Consider the following 22,375-nt stretch of genomic DNA (forward strand, 5'->3'; position numbering starts at 1 on the left):
CGGACCCGTCCTGAGGTCTATGGCAGCTATTCTCGGCCACCAACTGATTCACTTTCCATCCGGCGCCAAATTGTGCGTTGTGGCGTACTTCGCTGAGTTTTAAGTAATTTTCGAATTTCGAAATTAGCGCTGTCCGTTATCTGAGCAGAATTTGCAGTGCAGCTTCGGTTGCATGACTGCTTGTCATATTTCGCGAGTCCTGCTTTCGATTACTTCACATTTGCGAGCAGTGCAGATTACAAAAGTAATCTGCGTTTCCCAAGTAGTCTTCTAATTATATTTGACGTGCCCTCCAATGTGGTAGTGGTACACTGAGTTGCAATTAAGCATCTAGTGAGCCACTGTTTGCCGTTAATGTCAGAGAACTGGGATATCCTCACGACAGTAACTGCTTAAAAGTTATTTTCTTTGGTTCGTACAGAAATTCGTTCAAAACAAACCGATATTGTTCAACGAATTGTTACAAGGGGCGTTTGAAAAGTCCGTGCAAAAATGAAAACTATTTACGTGTTTGGGGTAAACTTTTTTTATTTTTCAACATAGTCTCCTTTTAGACCTATAAACTTTGTCCAACTCTGTTCTAATTTGTTGATCCCTTCCGAATAATAGGAATTGTCCAAGTCTGCAAAAACGGCTGCTGCAATCACCTCGTTTGAATAAAATCTTCGTCCCTCCAGCCATTTCCTCAAATTGGGGAACAAATAGTAGTCCGAGGGAGCCAAGTCTGGAGAATAGGCGGGGATGTAAAAAGAGTTGGTACCCTATTTCCATTATTTTTGCGAGCACAACTGCTAAGGTGTGTGCTGGTGCATTATCGTGATGGATAAGGACTCTTTTGCGGTACAATCGCCGGCGTTTTTCTTGCAGCTCTATTTTCAATCGGTCCAATAACGATCAATAATATGCACCTGTAATAGTTTTACTCTTTTCCAGATAGTCGATGAGGATTATCCCTTGCGAATCCCCAAAGTCGCCATAACCTTTCCGGCCGAAGGAATGGTCTTTGCCTTTTTTGGTGCAGATTCTCACTTGGTAACCCATTGTTTGGATTGTTGTTTGGTCTCAGGAGTATAGTAATGTATCCATGTTTCATTCACACTGACAGTTTTTGCTGAATCCTGCGGATTCTTCCTGAACAGCAGCAAACAATCCTTGCAACACTTCACACGATTCCGTTTTTGGTCAAGCGTGAGCAATCGTGGAACCCATCTTGCGGATACCTGTCTCATGTCCAAATTTTTATGCAAAATATTATGTATCCGTTCATTCGTGATGCCCACCCCACTAGCAATCTCACGCACCTTAATTATTCTTTCATCCATCACCATATCATCGACTTTATCAATGATTTCTGGAGTCGTAACCTCCACAGAGCGTCCAGAACATTCAGCATCACTTGTGCCCATATGGCGACGCCGAAAATTTTGAAACTCCTTATAAACTGTTCTAATGGAAGGTGCAGAGTCACCGTAACGTTTATCAAGCTTCTCTTTAGTCTCTTGAGGCGTTTTGCCTTTCATAAAGTAATATTTAATCACCACACGAAATTCTTTATCGTCCAGTTTTTGACAATCATTCGAATTCCTTAATTCACACAAATGCCAAAGAAATATACCAATATGGTTCAAACGTGGTGTGCGTTCTTTCCAAAGACGCTACTAACTAAACATGACCTCGATACGCGCCGGTCGTGCCATCTCTCGGATTTTGCACGGACGTTTCCAACACCCCTCGTACTTCGCAGTTATAAACCCGATTGTCCGACAACTAGTCCTAACTAGACGACCTATAAATAATAAACATCGTTAGCTTCTTGCATTTCTAATTTCTTGTCTCACTGTGACTTTATAGGTTGCAAAACAGTTGCCCACGCATCCGACATTTTGATAAATTGGTTTAAATTAACGTATAGCGATCACTGCATGTGTTCGTCTAGCATTTCGATGTTGAAGTCTTAACTGAGGTAGGAAGAGAGCACCCACAACTGCCGAGCCCCAGCACGACTGTAGTAGAAGTACAAAGGAACTCTCCACAGGCTATCGTGATTTTCAGAACAGCCTCAACAGTACCTTGTGAACAGCTCGCTGTACTCACCGGCGGCCGAGTACAGAGTGGGCATCCAGTCCGTGATGTGCATCAGTTGCCGGGAAACCCTGGGCTTCAACCGCGGACTCCAGACTGCGGTGACGCCGCGCACGCCACCCTCCCAGGGTGTGCCCTTCATCTGCAAAAAACACGCAGCACACTGAAAAAAATAGCAGAGGCAGAGTGTCGACATATGGGAATTCAACAACAGCGACATCAGGTCAGAGAACAAAAGTCACACGTTGGTCCTTACCGTGCTTAAGAGTCAGTTCACACGTGCAAAGTAACCAGACTTTCAGCCCGGTCTGTCGGTTTATCCGTAGACTGTGATTTACTACCGTCAGGAAATGTCACAGTGAACAAAATAGGAGTGATGAAACCTATTGTAGTGCAGTGGATCAGAGCTACAAGTAATGTCTCCTTGCCTGCAGGAGACAGTCTCTAACAACTATGGCTCGTGTATCCTCATTGCTTTAGTGTCAGTGAAGCAAGCATCTTGAACAATGCAGTAGACAGCCTCCGTCGTGAGAAAGTGTTTATCGGTGATTGCGACCATGGAAAGCAACGTTACTTTTTGTTTGCTAAACAAAACGTAAAAGAGGAATTTTTGTAAGGAACCGCAGACGATAAACGGGTATTCATTGGACAAATATTTTATACTAGAACCGACATGTGATTACATTTTCACGCAATTTGGGTGCATAGATCCTGAGAAATCGATACCCAGAGCAACCACCTCTGGCCGTAATAACGGCCTTGATACGCCTGGGCATTGAGTTAAACAGAGCTTGGATGGCGTGTACAGGTACAGCTGCCCATGCAGCTTCAACACCACAGTTCATCAATAGTAGTGACTGACGTATTGTGACGAGCCAGTTGCTCGGCCACCATTGACCTGACGATTTCAGTTGGTGAGAGATCTGGAGAATGTGCTGGCCAGGGCAGCAGTCGAACATCTTCTGTATCCAGAAAGGCCCGCACAGGACCTGCAACATGCGGTCGTGCATTATCCTGCTGAAATGTAGGGTTTCGCAGGGATCGGATGAATGATAGAGCCACAGGTCGTAACACATCTGAAATGTAGCGTCCACTGTTCAAAGTGCCGTCTATGTGAACAAGAGGTGACCGAGACGTGTAACCAATGGCACCCCATACCATCACGCCAGGTGATACGCCAGTATGGCGATGACGAATACACGCTTCCAATGTGCCTTCACCGCGATGTCACCAACCACGGATGCGACCATCATGACGCTGTAATCAGAACCTGGACTCATCCGAAAAAATGTTTTGCCATTCGTGCACCCAGGTTCCTCGTTGAGTACATCATCGCAGGCGCACCTGTCTGTGATGCAGCGTCTAGGGTAACCGCAGCCACGATGATCTGATAGTCCATGCTGCTGCAAACGTCGTTGAACTGTTCGTGCAGATGGTTGTTGTCTTGCAAACGTCCATCTGTTGACTCACGGATCGAGACGTGGCTGCACGATCCGCTACAACCATGCGGATAAGATGCCTGTCATCTCGACTGCTAGTGATACGAGGCCGTTGGGATCCAGTACGGCATTCTTATTATCCTCGTGAATCCACCGATTCCATATTCCGCTAACAGTCATTGGATCTCGCCCAACGCGAGCAGCAATGTTGCGATACGATAAACCGAATCGCGATAGGCTACAATGCGATCTTTATCAAAGTCGGAAACGTGATGATACGCATTTCTCCTCCTTATACGAGGTATCACAACAACGTTTCACCAGGCAACGCCGGTCAACTGCTGTTTATGTATGAGAAATCGGTTGGAAACTTTCCTCATGTCAGCACGTTGTGGGCGTCGCGACCGGTGCCAACCTTGTGTGAATGCTCTGAAAAGCTAATCATTTGCATATCACAGCATCTTCTTACTGTCGGTTAAATTTCGCGTCTGTAGGACGTCATGTTAGTGGTGTAGCAATTTTAATGGCCAGTAGTGTATATTGGGTATGTTACATCTTAATGTAGGCATTAGCAAGCAGGCCATTGCTAACAAGAGTTATCTCATAGTAAAATTTAAAACCAAAGAAAAGTACTGAATAGCTCCATTGTCGTGTTGCTATGTTAGCCCCTCGTGGAACAGATCTGTGCTGGCAGTTACCAGAGTTCAAGCCTTGCCGGCAGTCAGTACAGTTGAGTGTTGGTAGGCTAGGAAGATTTTAGATTTGCCCATAAATCTGAAGGAATTTGTTTCCTGCACTGAGTCTGAGACCGATGCAGACTAGTTAGATATTGGGAAAATTTTTATCTGCTACTCAATAGTATATGAAAAGCGTATGAATTACATTAATGGATTGTTTTCACGTGTGGATGTGGATTTGCAAGATCGGTTATCGATCGGAGCACACGACTTAATACCGACAGTGGTTTTGTCATGCTAACTTCGCGAATATAATAATAGGCAACCATTTTAAAATCTCTACTGCTAATAGTCTGACTCTAAAGGTCGGGGTCCCATATAGCAGCAATGGACTTTTACCAATGATAGCACGTGATGAAAACCCAACAGCTCTCCTTACCTTGCACTGGGACAACTACTAGGGGCCGGCCTGAGTAGCCGATCGGTTCTAGGCGCTTCAGTCTGGAACCGCGCGACCGCTACGGTCGCAGGTTCGAATCCTGCCTCGGGCATGGACGTGTGTTATGTCTTTAGGTTAGTTAGGTTTAAGTAGTTCTAAGTTCTAGGGGACTGATGACCTCAGATGTTAAGTCCCATAGTGCTCAGAGCCATTTGAACTAACTACCAGAAGTGAATACACCAGGTCAGCACAAATTTCAAAAATTTGCGATCTTGTTCCGACACGTAAAAGCCCAACTACGGAGAGTATAGTGTAGATGGTAATAACATTTTTAGGGGGGCGGGGAGTCTAACTATATTTAAGAATAAAACCGTCGCAACTTCACATTATCTTACGCCATTCTGACAGTTTTTCCTGTTACAAAAGGCAGAAATGAAATCCGGAGATAGAGGAACGGAAGGAATATAAAGCTGTAATCTCGTGTTGGCGACGAGGTTATTAGTGTAGAAGGAGAAATTAAGAGGGGGGTGGAAACTAGGCTGTGCCCTGCAAAGAAACAATCTGGGCATTCGTGTTCAGCAGTTTAGAGAAATCGTCACAAAGACGTATCTGAATGAGCTGGCGTAGTTTCGAACCGGTGTATTCCAGAATACGGCTCCAGTGTCTCAATCGTTGCGCCACCTTGCTGGGTCGATACAATGAGTGATCCCTATTACTCTTGCATGGTCCAGCTGATATTCATAAAGTTGTGCAGTACCTCAAGGTGTAATACATTATCCTCCAAGTCTCTTACTTGTAAAACCGTACAGTGACCGTAGTTATAAACTTACATTATACATTCACAATGTATACGGAACTGCAGCATGTAACTACTTCACATAGCAACCTAAGATGAAGCAATAGGATTCAAGTTACATTGTGCGAAAAAGAAAATATATAACCAACTGACTTTTTACTAATAGATGCAGTATAGAAAAAACCATGTATATGGATTGATATGTATCGGTCCATTGTTATCAGGAAAGTAGACTAGAATCAACAACTTAAAAAAAATCCATTTTTATGCAAGTCATTTTGGGACTCAAAATTTTAATCTTTCATTAATATTACTTCACCCTGCTACACGGCTTTTAGTGGCTTTGTTATATAATTTTGGTTCAGTGTTGTGTTTTAGTCCTTTGTCTAATACATCCTTCTGACGCTAGAACAATCAGCAATACAGAAAGAAGTCTCTACACTCCAATACGTAGCCTGCATAGTCAATTTCACCCAAACATACAAAACTCAAAAATGGTTAAAATGGCTCTGAGCACTATGGGACTTAACTTCTGAGGTCATTAGTCCCCTAGAACTTAGAACTACTTAAACCTAACTAACCTAAGGACATCACACACATCCATGCCCGAGGCAGGACTCGAACCTGCGACCGTAGCGGTCGCCCTGTTCCAGACTGTAGCGCCTAGAACCGCTCGGCCACCCCGGCCGGCTACAAAACTCAAATACTATCCAACACACCGTAATACAATAAGGTGATGGGATACGTCCTAATATCGTGTCGGACCTCCTTTTGCCCTCTGTACGGGGGTTGCAGTTGTTTCCTCCGAACCTGTCCCTAATTTGCGCAGCTCAGACTCTTAATTTGTCCACGGCCGCTGTCGCATGAAAATCCGCGTCTTCACGTATTTTCGTGTCGATGCACTGCTCCGCGACATTTTGTCGCTTTTCCACGCTTTTGACCTTGATCTTCAAATTAATCACCGCCTCTCGTCCTTGCTGTTCTGTGCGTTTACTCATTTTCGCTGCTTCAGCTGCTACACGTCTTGCGAAACTTTATGATACTGTCTTGGTGCTCTCTGCCGTCTTCTTAGCATCATGTGCAATATTTAAACCTTTCGTAGCTTTGGTGTTTACTTTACGCAGTTTTTCCTGGAGTTTATTTACCAATGACTTGTGTTCCTCTCGCATCTGATTCACCTGAGCACCGATATTTTTGATGTCCGTCCTCGTCTCATCATTATCTCTACTAACTCATTAATTTTCTCCTCCAATTTCTTCTCCATGTTCATTAAAAATACCACCAGATTGAAGTCATCTCCCTTTTCCTCAGTATCGTGATCTCCGACCTCATACATGATTTCTGCGTTGTTGCATCCACAATACTGTGTTCCGATATCGCCCCGTTTTCTCTGTCCGGGTTTCTAACAAGAACCGCTGCTTCGATATGTTGTGGTACGCTCACATCTTCTATGTGGCACCGACTCAACAAGGCCTTGGAAGTCCGCAGCAGAAGTATTGGGTCATGTTGCCTCTGTAGCTGTCCATCATCACGAAAGTGCTGCCAGTCCAGGACTTTGTGCACGAACCGCCCTCTCGATTATGTCCCATAAATGTTCGACGCGATTCGTGTCGGGCGATCGGGGTGGCCAAACCAGTCGCTCGAATTGTTCAGAATTTTCTTCAAACCAATAACCAACAACTAAGGCCCGGTGACATGGCGCTTTGTCATCCTTAAAATTTGCATCGTTGTTTGGGAACATGAAGTTCATGAATGGTTTCAGACGGTTTCTAAGTAGTTCAGATGGACCAGCGGACCCACGTCATTCTATGTAAACACATCCAACTCCGCTATGGAGCCACCAACAGCTCGCACAGTGCCTTGTTGGCAACTTGTTAGGTCCATGGCTTCGTTGGGTTTGCGCAACACTCGACCTCTACCATTAGCTCTCAGTAACTGAAATCTAACCTGACCATGACTTTCCAGTCGGCTTGTCTCCAATCGAAATGGTCACGAGCCGAGGAGAGGCGCTGCAGGCGATGTCGTGTTGTCACGAAAGGCAATCGCGTCAGTCGCCTGCTGCCACAGCTAACTATTGCCAAATTTACTTAAAGAATACGTTCGTCGCACGTACAACACTGATTTCTGTGGTTTTTTCAGTGTTGCTTGTTTGTTAGCACTGATAACCTTACCCAAACACCGCTGCACTCGGGTGTTAAGTGAAGGCACTGCGTAGTCCGTGGCAGAGGTAATGTCTAAAATTTGGCAGTCTCGGTACATTCGTGACACTGTGGATCTTGGTATACTCAATGCCCTAACGATTTCCGAACTGGAAAGTCCCATGCTGCTAACTCCAATTACCAATGCGCGTTCAGAGTCTGTTGATTCCCGTCAGAAGCCTTTTCGCATGAATCACCAGAGTACAAATGACAACTCCGCCAAATAATTGCCCTATTATACCTTGTGCACTAGATATTACTTCCACCTGAATGCATGTATATCGGTATCCCAAGACTTTAGTCACCTTAGTGTATAAAATTGACAAAAGAAACCCTAACCAAACGAAAAGCCACATACGTACCAGAGGAATACATGCGAAAACTGTCAAACAAGATGAACAATTAATTAAAAAATGCACCCATAAAACTAGCATTCAGAACCATTAACAACCTTAACACGAGATGACGATGATGTTTGGTTTTTGGGGCGCTAAACTGCGCGGTCATCAGCGCCCGTACAAATGGTTCAAATGGCTCTGAGCACTTTGGGACTTGACGTCTGAGGTCATCAGTCCCCTAGACATAGAACTACATAAACCTAACTAATCTAAGGACATCACACACATCCATGCCCGAGGCAGGATTCGAACCTGCGACCGTAGCAGCCACGTGGTTCCGGACTGAAGCGCCTAGAACCGCTTGCCCACAGCGGCCGGCTGCGCCCGTACAAGGTCTCAGTTCTTACACAGTCCAATTTCTTCACAGTCCAATATAGTCACCGTCACAATTGATGATGATGATGAAATGATGAGGAAAACACAAACACCCAATCCCCGGGCAGAGAAAATCCCCATTCCGGCCGGGAATCGAACCCGGGACCTTGTGATCCAGATGCAGCAACGCTAGCCAACCCTAACACGAGAAATTCCACTCTGGAAGAACAAAAAATACCAGGATACGCTAATTACTACACCTTTTCTCAAACGGCCATGAAGCCGAATGTGTTTGTGGACCGCGACAATTTTTGCGACGTCAGAGTGTGTGAATTCGGTCATGGAACGTTATCGAGCCTGAATAGCAATATGATACTCAGTTGATTTTGCGAATATGCTGCGAAGTGTGACATAATGCGATGCACGATTCAGTTCCACTTTATAGACCGAACCTGACAGTTTCGATGTTTGAACCAGTTATTCTGAAACTAATACGTTGTATTTGCTGATGTATTTAGTAGAACTTTCATATTATGAAATTACGCCTTTTAGTCCTATTAATGGTTGACCAGAACCTGAGGGTTTTTGTTATGATTTGCTATTATAACATGCCATCAAGGCCACCAAACGTCTAAATCCAAAAGTACAAATGTAAATGTGTACAAGTACTTTTGCTTATCAAATGTCTATAAGCAATACTGCGTATATGAAGAAGTGGAAGTTTTGTGTAAGATAAATTTGTATGATCGATAAGAATGAAAAAGTACAGACTAGGACGTGTTTCGTATAGCGTGTTATGCTCGAATATGCGCATTTGGTAGCGTACTGCCTTCGTAATTCAGAGAACCATCCACTGTTCCCGGTCGGAAACTTTTCATTTTCACAGCTGTTGTCAAAGAAATTTGTCTTTAGGAGGAGAGGGAATATTTTCTATGGCTCCGTTTTCATGTTGAGCGTACTTGTATGTCTTCATGTTTTCGCATTGTTTCTCTAGCTTTCATCCTTATATTTTCGAGAAGTGCTAATGAACAGCTATTTTAAGCGTACCTACTTTTAGAAACAAAATCTGTGGTGCAGGCGTGGCAAATGCAGATGAAAAAATCCCTGTAGAGCAGCGGTGCAGTGGCATTCAAACCGAACATGTATCATGCACTTCACGTGGTTTGCAATGTATTGATGTAGATATAGGTAACGATAGATGACATCGTTTCTCTGGCAAATGTCCATTATTTGTCATTGGTGAGGAGGGGTCTCATCCGTTTCGTGTGCGAGGAGTTGATTGTAATTAAGGACAGATATAGAGCCTCTATTCATATGTGTACTTGCACCGCATGTTCACACTGACCAACAGAAAGCGGCACGAACCGAAACTGTTGGAAGCTAAACTGACCCCAGTTGCTAACATCGTTACAAACTATCACCTCAGTAATCAGTTCTACAAACGTTGTCAAAACTGTGTTGTGGGCCAGCGACATTAATATGGAAGTAAATAAAAAATTTCGATTGTATCTTCTATTTTATTTCAACATATTTTAATAACATCTTGTATTTCTTCTAAGATATGATCATTTCCGTTTTAAATGACTCTCTCACAATAAAATTATTCTGAAACTAACGACTAAAGGAAACATCCACTCACTACCCTGTGGTAACTTTACCAGAGAAAACGAGGCAACCGCGAAGAACAAGATTTGGGTAAGACTCGTCTTCACAAATCGCTCATTTGGAATCGCCTGCTTTGTTGATATTTTGTGTTCCTTTAGGTTACGTAGCCCCGGATCTACGATATTTCCGCACCGGTGCAAAAGCATTATAGAAGAACTCCCTCCCACTCCTCTCGAGCGTTTGATCTAGGACGTCAAAAATTAAAAATTAAAGATTTTTCATAAACATGTTCATTTTGTAGCGCACATCCTTCTAAATATTTCTAAAGAGTTTGATATATAAAACATATATATGAGGAAATGTAAGACTCGTTATTTGTTTTTAAGTGTGCCAAAGCGCAGTTTCACGACTCAACACACTGCATTGTTCAGCATCCTTGTATCGTACGTCAAGTGTGTATTTTGTACTGTAAGCCATCAAACCTATATTCAGGAAAGTAGAAATTAAAGTGTCTCCTACTACCAGTCGGCCGATTTGACATCCTATCCCCCTTAAAGAAAAAAAAAACAACTCACAGTTAATAGTGATTTCGATTATTTGGGTCTGGGAGAATAAGAACTCTTCAGAAAATCTGTACTCTTAATTGCCTGTTAGCTAATAACATTATCTTTTTTTTTTGTGTGACCTAAAATTAAACAGAGGAAACATGAAACAAGTAAAAACAAGAGACAAGCAAGGCAGTACACATCTCTTCAATCCTTAGGTCCCAGCATTTTTTTCCTCTCTGATCTTGCTACAGCTTTACACGGCGTGCCTTACTTTCTGCGGAAGAATGTATTACCTCATCAAAGTTCGTCAAACATTTTGCTACATGAAAAATCAAAACGTCGTACACTAATGCTGAAAGAGCTGTTAATACGACTAGTACCGAAAAGAGATTTCGTTTCTATGTTTTATTAGGTCTATTTTGTGACTGTCTTCTAGATAAAACGAAACACGCCGTACTGATAGTGCAGCAATTATAACATACGCCAAGTAAGCGAGGCAGTTTTGGTTCAAGTGGTCACTTTTATGTACCTCATTTACATAAATATCACGACGGAATATATTTCAAGAAGTAACAATATCAAATGGCTATTAGGCCTACTACAAGTTTTATGTTAGGAAATAGTTCCAAATTTCATTCATACGCTCCAGTTTCTCAAGCATAAGATCAAAAAGTAGTAGTACGTAATTTTTATATAAATTTGGAATCGTCGTATTCTTCGATATAATTTGTGTGATGCCCCGTTTCTTCTTCTTCTTCCTCGTTCCTAAAAACAATCTTGTTGTAACTAATTCTGTAAATATTCCTACCAGTGTCAAAACTTATTCTCCTGTTATGTTAACCAACCCCGCCAGAATGATCGGTTTAGTTATCCCGCGTTTATTCTCCAGTTAGGCTTTATTATGCGTTCATAAAGCGCGTTTTCCGTGCTGTTCCGAGAATAGAACTTACACGGCTGCCAAGCGGGCACTGTGCAACTGGCACTCAGTAGTTTAGCGATCTGTCACAAACTTTCTGTCAAGATTTAATTTTCTAGGATACACTGAGAAGATAGTATGTAATGTTTCTTACCACTTATTTCTGTTTGTCGTTTATTTCCACTCTGGTAGTCTGAATCTATGGATTTCGCTAATAGTTAACACTTCACATTCGCACACACAATCAGCAGCATAAAGACCAGAGATTGGTATTCACTCGTTCGCGTTTATTCGGCTCAACTCTTATAACCCCATTCCCGTCTCTGGAAAAGTTCTTTGATTCTTGATGCGTCGGAGATTCCCATGCAAAAACATCACGTACACTACGCACGTATTCAAAAATCAACTTATGAATCATTCAGAAATGAACTTATGATTCATTCAGAAATCGGCTTAGAATGTGTTGAAAAATGTTCAAAAACCAACAGGGATGCGTTTCAAACTCATATGAATAATCGATGGACCAACGTGCGCTGGATGCTAGGCGCTCTGTGAGACATGGGTTTTTTCTTCAAGCATATGAACCGCCCCCACCTTTCCCCTTTAGATACAGGCCTGCGGTTATGCTGGAGCTGACCCACCAGCAGCTGTTCAGCGTGGAAGCTGTTAGGATGGTCGTCAACGCAGCAGGCGGTGAGCGAACAGGTTCTTCCGCAGCTGCGGTTTGTCGGGGATTTCCAGGAGCCGAGCGGCCGTTGACACACACACACGCACTGGCAGAACTCTTCTTACAAAGAGGGGCCACATCCTGCGATGCAGGGATTTCGTTGAGCCTCGACATACAACCCAGGGGCCACTCGATACGTTACTAACTGGAGCTGGGCTGGAAACAAAATTGTTTCTTTGCTGGCCCTCATGTAAGTACGTCAAGCAGATGAAGTGCTGCGAGGCAGATTATATAGACCACGCTGATGAAGTTCGTGGTATCGTGGAAGAGGATCGTCTATTAAATAACTGGGAGAGTTTAGGTGACAGGTATCTAAACGACGCATGCACAGAGAGCCCTACGAATTTCTGGGTATGAACGAGTTGCTACAGGAAAGACATTTAAAAATATTGTTTCGAAATGCTGAAGGTTCAAATGGCTCTCAGCACTATGAGACTTAACATCTGAGGTGATCAGCCCCTAGAACTTAGAACTACTTAAACCTAACTAACCTAAGGACATCACACACATCAATGCCCGAGGCAGAATTCGAACCTGCGACCGTAGCGGTCGCGCGGTTCCAGACTGAAGCGCGTAGAACCACTCGGCCACACCGGACGGCCCAATGCTGAAGTATAATACTAGGATATTGTTGTGAATATTTGCATCCATTCCTCCTCAACTGCTACTTAAATCATGTTTATTGTGCAAATAAGAATAAACATTATTTACCTACTGCAACTGAATGTTTGCTTTGTTTTTAGCCGAATATAATTACTGCGCTAGTTATACTGAGTAACATCAGTGGCCTATAATAAAAAGAAAATTATTTAATTATGCTTATTGTGTTAGGAAATATGTAGTGTTCCCTGGCAGCATATTTATAATCTTACTATTTACAATAATGGAGTTGTGATTTATCACTTACTTAAATTTGTTGTAATTTTCGTGTGTCCATTGGTTCTTCTGTAGGCCCTAGATGCACGCAGTATAGGTTTACAATCGTTGGTACGTCACACCTAAACATTTCGCTACACATAACGTTTCCTGTAGCACTCATGCTGTAGGGTTGATTACACTTTGTGCATTTACCGCCAACACAAGAATCAATGGGCATGTTAAAGGAAGAGGAAAATGACAGTACGCGGGAAATCACTACTGTACGATAGTAAATGAATATGCACAATACATGAAAGCATAGTCCTTTTTGCAGTGGAAATACGTCCTAGCTCAAAACTCTTCGAAACAGATTTCAACAAATGAAGAAAATTTGAAAGTGACAGACATTTTACTGAAGTGGATTTAAGAGTATTTAAAAGTATTCCTCAGCATTCTACTGTATTTTTGAGCAAGAAATAATTATTCTTTTACGATTTTGAAAGCTCCTTTTTACGATCTCATTGTATGTACTCGAGTGACCTAGAATACTCTGAAAAAAAAAATGGTTCAAATGGCTCTGAGCACTATGGGACTTAACATCTGAGGTCATCAGTCCCCTAGAACGTAGAACTACTTAAACCTAACTAACCTAAGGACACCACACACATCCTTGGCTGAGGTAGGATTCGCACCTGCGACCGTAGTGGTCGCGCGGTTCCAGACTGAAGCGCCTAGAACCGCTCGGCCACAACGGCCAGCATTTTGAAAAAAAAAATAAAAAATACGAAGCGAAGTGGGTCTTTCTCAACTAATAGTTAAATATTTTAAATCTGCTGTCTGGAAACACTAGAGGCCTACTAACAAAATATGTATAAATAAATAATTTTGTTTATATTATAGATTACTGACCATGCTCGTTATGAATAAGCGAAGAATAATTTGTTTCAAAAATTAACATTCAGTTGCAAAAGACAGATTTCTTCTTGCCTACATGATTAACCCAATTGCTGGCACTATTTTGTCACTGCAGACAAGACATTTACCTAACACCGTACCCGGAAAATAAAAAAGCTGTCAAATGAGTGCCTTGTCCAGTGGGTAACTAAACTGCGAAAAAGAAGGAAAATCGTTTTCGTGCTGCGAGAAGTGTTGCTGACAGTTAATAAGAATTCATGGAATATCAGCATACTAGACTAGTTAGCAACAGGTGAAAACTGTACCTCACTCTTACAGCGCAGTCTTATTGGCTCGTTTGCATAGCGATCTGAAGCATAAGGCTAACTAACACGCTGGAATGTGCCCTTGTCCATGTGCAATGTGTCTGCTTACTCAGTGCGCACTACCAATTGCTAAATTCAATGAGCAAGTATTCAGAATTACCAGTGACACCCTCTATCCCACACATTTTGTCCCATGGAACATCTCTTTTTCTTTCTTCGATAGAAGTGACATGAATAACGATTTTGTGTTTTTCGTCACGGCATGGTACGTACAGCAACGATTGCAGTTAGAAACTAGTAAATGATATTGAACCACATAGAAGGATAATGCTACTTTGTGAGGAAACGTCATAGCTGGAAGCGAAATCAATAGTTAGAAGCCCGCATCTCGTGGTCGTGCGGTAGCGTTCTCGCTTCCCACGGCCGGGTTACCGGGTTCGATTCCCGGCGGGGTCAGGGATTTTCTCTGCCTCGTGATGGCTGGGTGTTGTGTGCTGTCCTTAGGTTAGTTAGGTTTAAGTAGTTCTAAGTTCTAGGGGACTGATGACCATAGATGTTAAGTCCCATAGTGCTCAGAGCCATTTGAACCATTTGAATAGTTAGAAACAAAACAGTGCGCCTTCTACGACAGAATTACAAAATACGTAGAGCAATGGATGGTATGCAATGAAAACCTCGTAATGCCATGTTGCTATATTTTACATGGGAGAAAAAAACGGTTTCTTAATAATTATATAAAGTGATATAGATAAAGCTGCTACATGTGTAACCATATAGTAGAAGCCCGCCCGGCTAGCCGCGCGGTCCAACGCGGTGCTTCCCGGTAAGTATCCGCCCGGAAGATTAACGTCGAGGTCCGGTGTGCGGACCAGCCGGTGATTGATGGTTTTTAAGGCAGTTTTCCATCTACCTCGGCGAATGCGGGCTGGTTCGCCTTATTCCGCCTCAGTTGCACTATGTCGGCGATTGCAGAGCAAACACTGGCTCCACGTACGCGTACACCATAGTTACTCTACCACGCAAACATTTGGTGTTACACTCATCTGATGTGAGACGTTCCAGAGGGGGGGGGGGGGGGAGGGGGGCACTGGGGCCGAACAGCACAGTAACCCTGGGTTCTGTGAGGACCGGCGGTGGGGTAGGTAGACTGTTGTGGGGTTGTGAGTCACTGAGGACTAAGGCGGGACGAAGCCTCTCCATCATTTCTAGGCCCCTGGTTTAATACACAAAATGGTAGAAGCCTAGTAACTGACAGATTAGATCCATGGACATTCAAATCCCTCTTTCATAATGGAGCTACTAACTAATGGAGGCATGCGCGCCTCAGCGATACAGATAGCTGTACTATAGGTGCAGGCACAACTGAGGGGTATCTGTTGAGAGGTCAGACAATCGTGTGGTTCCTGAAGAGGGGCAGCAGCCTTTTCAGTAGTTGTAGGGGCAACAGTCTGGATGATTGACTGATCTGGCCCTGTCATATTAACCAAAACGGCCATGCTGTGGTGATACTACAAACAGTTGAAAGCAAGGGGAAACTAAAGCTGTAACTTTTGCCGAGGGCATGCAGCTTTACTGTATGGTTAAACGAAGATGGCGTCCTCTTGGGTAAAATATTCCGGACGGAAAATAGTCTCCCATTCGGATTAAAGAGACCTTTGGAGAAAAGAGAATCCCTTTAATGAATATCAAGAGCTCATGGAAAACCTGTGCTAACCAAAAAAAATGGAATGCAGAAAGGTGGATGGAGTACATAGAGGGAATATACAAGCGTGATGTACTGGAGGACAATTTTATGGAACTGGAAGAGGACGTAGATGAAGATGAAATACGAGATATAATACTGCGTGACGAGTTTGACAGAGCACTGAAAGACCTGAGTAGAAGCAAGGCCCAGGAGTAGACAACATTCCTTTAGAACTACTGATAGCTTTGGGAGAGCCAGCCCTGACAAAATTCTACCATCTGCTGAGCAAGATGTATGAGACAGGCGAAATATCCTCAGACATTAAGAAGAATATAATAATTCCAATCCCAAAGAAAGCAGGTAGTGACACGTGTGGAAATTACCGAACTATCAGTTTAATAAGTCACGGCTGCAAAATATTAACACGAATTCTTTACAGACGAATGGAAAGATTGATGGAAGCCGACCTTGGGGAAGACCAGTTTGGATTTCGTAGAAATGCTAATACACATAAGGCAATACTGAACCTACGACCTATCTTAGAATGTAGATTAAGGAAAGGCAAACCTACGTTTCTAGCATTTATAGACATAGAGAAAGGTTTTGACAACGTTAACTGGAATACTCTCTTTCAAATTCTGAAGGTGGTAGGTGTCAAATACAGGGAAGGAAAGGCTATTTACTATTTGTGTAGAAACCAGATGCCAGTTATAAGAGCCGACGGCATGAAAGGGAAGCAGTGTTTGGGAAGGTTGTAAGACAGGGTTGTAGGACATCATCGATGTTATTCGATCTGTACATTGAGCAAGCAGTAATGGAAACAAAAGAAAAATTTGGAGTAGGAATTAAAATCCATCGAGAAGAAATAAAAACTTTGAGGTCTGCCGATGACATTGTAATTAAGACAGAGACAGCCAAGGACCTGGAAGACCAGTTGAACGGAATGGACAGTGTCTTGAAAGAAGGATAATGGAATGTAGTCGAATTAAATGAGGTGATGCTGAGGGAATTAGGTTATGAAATGAGACACTTAAAGTAGTAGATGAGTTTTGCTGTTTGGGGAGCAAAATAACTGATGGTGGTCGAAGTAGAGAGGATATAAAATGTAGACTGGCTATGGTAAGGAAAGCGTTTCTGAAGAAGAGAAATTTGTTAACATCCAGAATAGATTTAAGTGTCAGGAAGTCTTTTCTGAAACTGTTTGTATGGAGTGTAGCCATGCATGGAGGTCAAACGTGTACGATGAAATGGAATGATCGTATGGCATTGTCGGCCGGGAGGCCCCATTCGGTGGAGTTCGGCCGCCGTATTGCAAGCCCTTTTTAGGTGACGCTACATCGGCGACTGGCGAGTCAATGGTGAAGAAGATGATGATGATGATGGACACGCAACACCCAGTGCCCTACCTCCTGCGTGGTAGGCGGTAACGCTACCGCTATGCTACGGAGGCGGACACGTGTACAATAAAGAGTTTAGACAAAAACAGAATAGAGGCTTTGGAAATGTGGTACTACAGAAGAATGCCGAGGGTTAGATGGATAGATCACATAACTAATGGGGAGGTACTGAATCGAATTGGGAAGAAGAAAAATTTGTGGCACAACTTGACAAGAAGAAGGGATCGGTTGATAGGACATGTTTTGAGGCATCAAGGGATCAAATTTAGTTTTGGAGGATAGCGTGGAAGGTAAAAATCGTAGAGGGAGATCAAGAGATGAGCACACTAAGCATATTCTGAAGGATGTAGGTTGTAGTAGGTACTTGGGGATGAAGCAGCTTGCACAGGATAGAGTAGCATGGAGAGCCGCATCAAACCAGTCTTTGGACTGAAGACTACAACAGCAACAACAACTAATAGAATTTAGGGTTTTCACAGACAGGTGGAGTTACGTAGTTTTCATTGCCATCGAAATGCCGGCCTGGGTGCCCGAGCGGTTCTAGACGCTACGGTCTGGAAACGCGCGACCACTACCTTCGCAGGTTCGAATCCTGCCTCGGGCATGGATGTGTGTGATGTCCTTAGGTTAGTTAGGTTTAAGTAGTTCTAAGTTCTAGGGGACTGATGACCTCAGATGTTAAGTTCCATAGTGCTCAGAGCCATTTGAACCATTTGAGCCATCGAAATATAGTTTTAGTCAAGTCAACTAATGCACCTCCTTGTTAGGAAGCGCTCTTGTGTTTACGTATCTAATACATATTTCATTCCAGAAATGTCTGTTGTGTTTTACATTATTGTCTGTTGATAAAGACAGTATTGCTTTTGTTAATACAGTATCTGAGATATAATGGCAGCAAATTAATAACTAAGTCGTAGGAAACCTGTTAAATAGTTCCGACAAACGACTTCACCAAAAACGTACGTGTTGATTTCCGTTTTCTAGCGATGTTGTCTATTCCTGGAGGAGAGTGATGAAGGAAACACTGAAACAACCGCAAACATTTTGTTACAGAAGGGTGGCAGAATTCAGTAGGCAGGTGCACTACCGAAATGAATAGACGTTAGGGCCAGAGCTGAAATACGCTCTTGCTGAAACATAGGAGGAAAAAACAGAGCAACACCGAATAATTCTTGTCAGCTCTTGTCATATGTTACGAACGTACCAGTCCAGTTTGAACGACAGGACTAGACTTTTTGTTGGTTTACAATCTCTGATGTGCAAATAGAGCTTCTCTCCGTCCGAGCAGGCCTTGAAGGCGCAACGGTACCGACAGACCGCCATGTCACCTTGAGCCCACAGACGTTACTGGATGCCGATATTGAGGGGCATGAGGTCAGCGCACCCTCTCTCTACCGGTGTCAGTTTTCGTGACTGAAGAAACCGCTACTTCCCCAGCACGTAGTTCCTCAATTGGCCTCACAGAGGCTGAATGCACCCCACTTGCCAACAGCGCTCGGCAGACCGAACGGTCACCCATCCAAGTGCTAACCAAGCCCGACAGAGCATAACCTCAGTGATCTAACGGGAACCGGTGTTACCACTGCGGCAAACAGTGCTTCTAAGAAACTGAAATGTAATATTTCTGTGGCCATTATGCTGAATGACTACATTTATCTATTAACTCTACAGCACACAGTTCTCAGAGTAACTCTATTACATCTAGGGTAAATCAGGGTGATATGGCGAACAACAAATTTGGGACTCGTACGAGATAAGAGATTGTTTATTTAATAAGTGACACATTAACAGTACCACATCCTCTTTAAGGCACTACAAAAGTTAAAAAGAGAACAATACTTATTTTTATTAATTTCACCATTTCTCTCATGTATATGGGTGAAATGGCGAATCCCCTTCGGGTGAAATGGTGAACTTATTTCCCCTATTTTTTGCCACATACGTCACACATAGATTCATATTTTGAACAGTCTTCATGTGGCCAACTTTGGCAGCAAATACATTTGATCCAATCTACATTCATTTTAGTGCAACTGCACAGTTCACCGCACCCTACACAACAACACTCTTCATCATCGGTGTCGTCATCATCGTCTTGTAATTGGACATCCAGCGACGAATCGGATTCGGTGTCAGTGGTAGACGCTTTTCGTTTCTTAGGCTGCTTATTTTTGATAATTCCTTTGGTGGTCACATTGATTACGGTTTTTCCTTTGGTTACGGGTTTTCCTTTGGTTATGGTTTCTCCTTTGATCCTCTTTTTAGCATTTGCTCTACTCTTCACAGACTCATTTTGTCATTTTCTGTTTCGCAGGATGTCGATGTTTTCTGGATAAGTCAAAACCTCAGATAAAGCTCTGGACTTCTGCCTTGCAGATGCGACTTTATCTAGGATAGGTATCGGCGAAATGTGGTCCAAGAGTTTGCCAGGGGTTATTTGAGATTCTGCTGTTGCCACTGTCGAGGTCATACCTGTTGCTTCTGATGGAGACTGCATGTTTTCCTGTGGATTTTCCGCTCGTTGCGAACAGCCCAGTTGTGGTGAAGCTCCTATGTGTTCAAGTCCCTGATCGTTATGTACGTCTGCAGTTGCTTCTTCCGAGGGATCAGGTGTCTCCTGCCAGTGCGAACAACTTGGTCGACGTGAAGTAGGTTTGTTTTCATGTCGTTCGTCGTTTTCCTGGTGTTGATCTGAAGCTGATGTTAAAAACGCGTATTCGGGGATAACATCAGGATTAAACGCGGTGATTCCTGTGCTTTTGAACTCCGATAATCCATTCTCTGTCGTAGCTGCTTTTACCCATGCCTTTGGAAGCAGTACTTCGAACACTGGAAATTTTTCTATTTGGATTAATTTTAATGTACGAATTGCAAGCACTGTAATAATAGGATTTCAGAGCTTTAAAAAATGCTCTTTCTAGCGGCTGCAGATAGTGTGTGGTGTGGCTGGGTAGACACAGCGAAATTATGTTTTTTTCTTCTGCAAACTCTAATGTATCCGCGCTGCTGCAATGAGAGCTATGTCCATCCTAAATAAGCACGAGTGTTCCCTCAGGCTTCCTCGGTGCAAAATGGTTCCTTAGCCACAGAAGAAAAATATCAGTTGTTACGTACGCCGACTTTTGTGACATGAAAATCGTGGAACCCTGCGGCATACCGTCCTTGTACACGGCGTTTTCATTTTTTCCCTTCAAAACACAAACTGGGGTTAAAACGTGTCCCCTCCATTGCAGCAAGCGATTACAGATATGGTTTCATCCTTTTCACCGGATGTTAGCGCTGGAACGCTCTTAGACTCCCTTTCTGCCAACACGTAACGTGGTCAATTATTCTGCTGAAGTCCGGATTCATCTACGTTGAATATATTTCCCGGCTTATCAAGGAGGTTATGCTCTACCAAGACGTTCTGCAGCAATGAAAAATAGTCTGAAACGTTTTTCGTACTTAAAACCCTTGACCGTGCCTGTGAAACTCCTTCCGATTTGCGTATTGAGAGTTCCGGATTTCTTTTTAAGAATATATGTAGCCAGTCCATTCCAGCAATTTCCTCTTCTCGCTTAAATTTGTGATGTTGGTTATATTTTTGAGCTAGTTTATATGCCACGGTACGTAGGTCTGTCCTTGTCGGTGCACATCCAAAGTTTTCTAATTTTATAGTATGTTTTACCAACTTTTTTCTCACATTCTTGTGTTAGTACAGGCGGCTCACCCAAAGTTCTTTTCGTAAAGCACCGTTTGCTAATCGTCTCTTCAGCGTTGACCACAGAACGTGAAACTCCTTTGAGGCTTTATTCAGGCTCATTCCATTTTGCACCGCTTTTACGGCATCGTTAAGTTGCTCCTCTGTCCAATCAGCACGGCTGGATCCTTTTTGTTTTTTGTAAAGTGTAGGCACATTTGCCTGGAACAATGGCGGTAGTTAGAACATTTACTTTTTTAATCACTGATAAACCAAACTGTACTCACAAAAAAAATAATAATTTTGAAATTAGTGATTGTGTTGAGACGTCGGATAAAACAGAATATAACTCTCGCATGGGATAGGAAACGCTAACATTTCATGACTTGTCAAAGACCCTATTTGGAATGTACCTAAATAAAAGCTTTACACTTTACACATAAGAAAAGTCCTTCACCGTATCACCCCTGTCCGAGTTCACCATTTCTCCCATTTGCTATGGGTGAAACGGTGAATTGCACGGCGAGAAGTTCAAAACACTAGACGCAACGATTTCTAGGTTATGTAGTACATAAGCAGTATAAGAAGGCAGAATATCTCAAAAAATACCCCGCGGACTACGCTACCTGAAGTAACACCTACAAATGCATGCAGCATATAAAAATTATTTAGCATCGGAATCAGTTTTGTACAAAGTACTTACGGTTTTTAAAACGGAACTGGTTTTCAACATGTGCACACTGCTCAGATGATCAGAGACTGTTGGCATGCAGACATACAGAGACATCTGTTTAACCAGTAAAGAATTAAAGCAATTCACCATTTCACCCAATTCACCATATGACCCTGACTTACCCTACATCTTCGTCTATGCTCCACAAACCGCCTTATAGTGTGTAGTGGAGTTTACATTTTGACACCGGTATCCTTTCCACCCCGTTCTACTCACAAATGAAGACTGACTATCGATAAAGCTCCGTATGCTCTCATGGTAGTCATTTGCGAGACGTATGTGGGAGGAAATAATGTGTGTTCCGACTGTTACCAGAACGGGGTCTCTCGGAATTTCAATAGTAAACCTGTAAGCGACCCAAAAACTCTTGTGTCATAGCGACTACCACTGGCGTGCCTCGAACATCCAAAAAAAGCTATATCTGCCACTAAACGGTCCTGTGACGGGACGCGCCGCTCTTCGTTGATTGTACCCTGTCACTTCTATTAATCTTACTTAGTATGTGTCACCGACTGATAAAGGATGCTCAAGAATCGATAAAACGTGTATTCCGTAAGCAACTTGTTTCGTTGGTGGACTAAATTTCACGACGATTTTGCAAATGAAACTTACACTGGCATCTGCTCTGCCTACAATTTGGTTTATTTCTCTTTCAGGCCGCTAC

The 22,375-nt window shown here is 43.0% G+C and overlaps 1 protein-coding gene across 1 annotated transcript in view; it reads right to left on the reverse strand.

The window, feature by feature from the left end:
* The window catches only part of LOC124605902 (arylsulfatase B-like), a 386,202-nt gene that overhangs the window by 136,332 nt on the left and 227,495 nt on the right, over nucleotides 1-22,375 (reverse strand). Inside the window, exon 6 of the mRNA XM_047137849.1 lies at nucleotides 2,095-2,224. Coding sequence (XP_046993805.1) covers nucleotides 2,095-2,224 — 130 coding nt within the window. The remainder of the gene's footprint in view (nucleotides 1-2,094; nucleotides 2,225-22,375) is intronic.

The sequence above is a fragment of the Schistocerca americana genome, chromosome 3, assembly GCF_021461395.2.
Source record: "Schistocerca americana isolate TAMUIC-IGC-003095 chromosome 3, iqSchAmer2.1, whole genome shotgun sequence".
Taxonomy (NCBI): domain Eukaryota; kingdom Metazoa; phylum Arthropoda; class Insecta; order Orthoptera; family Acrididae; genus Schistocerca; species Schistocerca americana.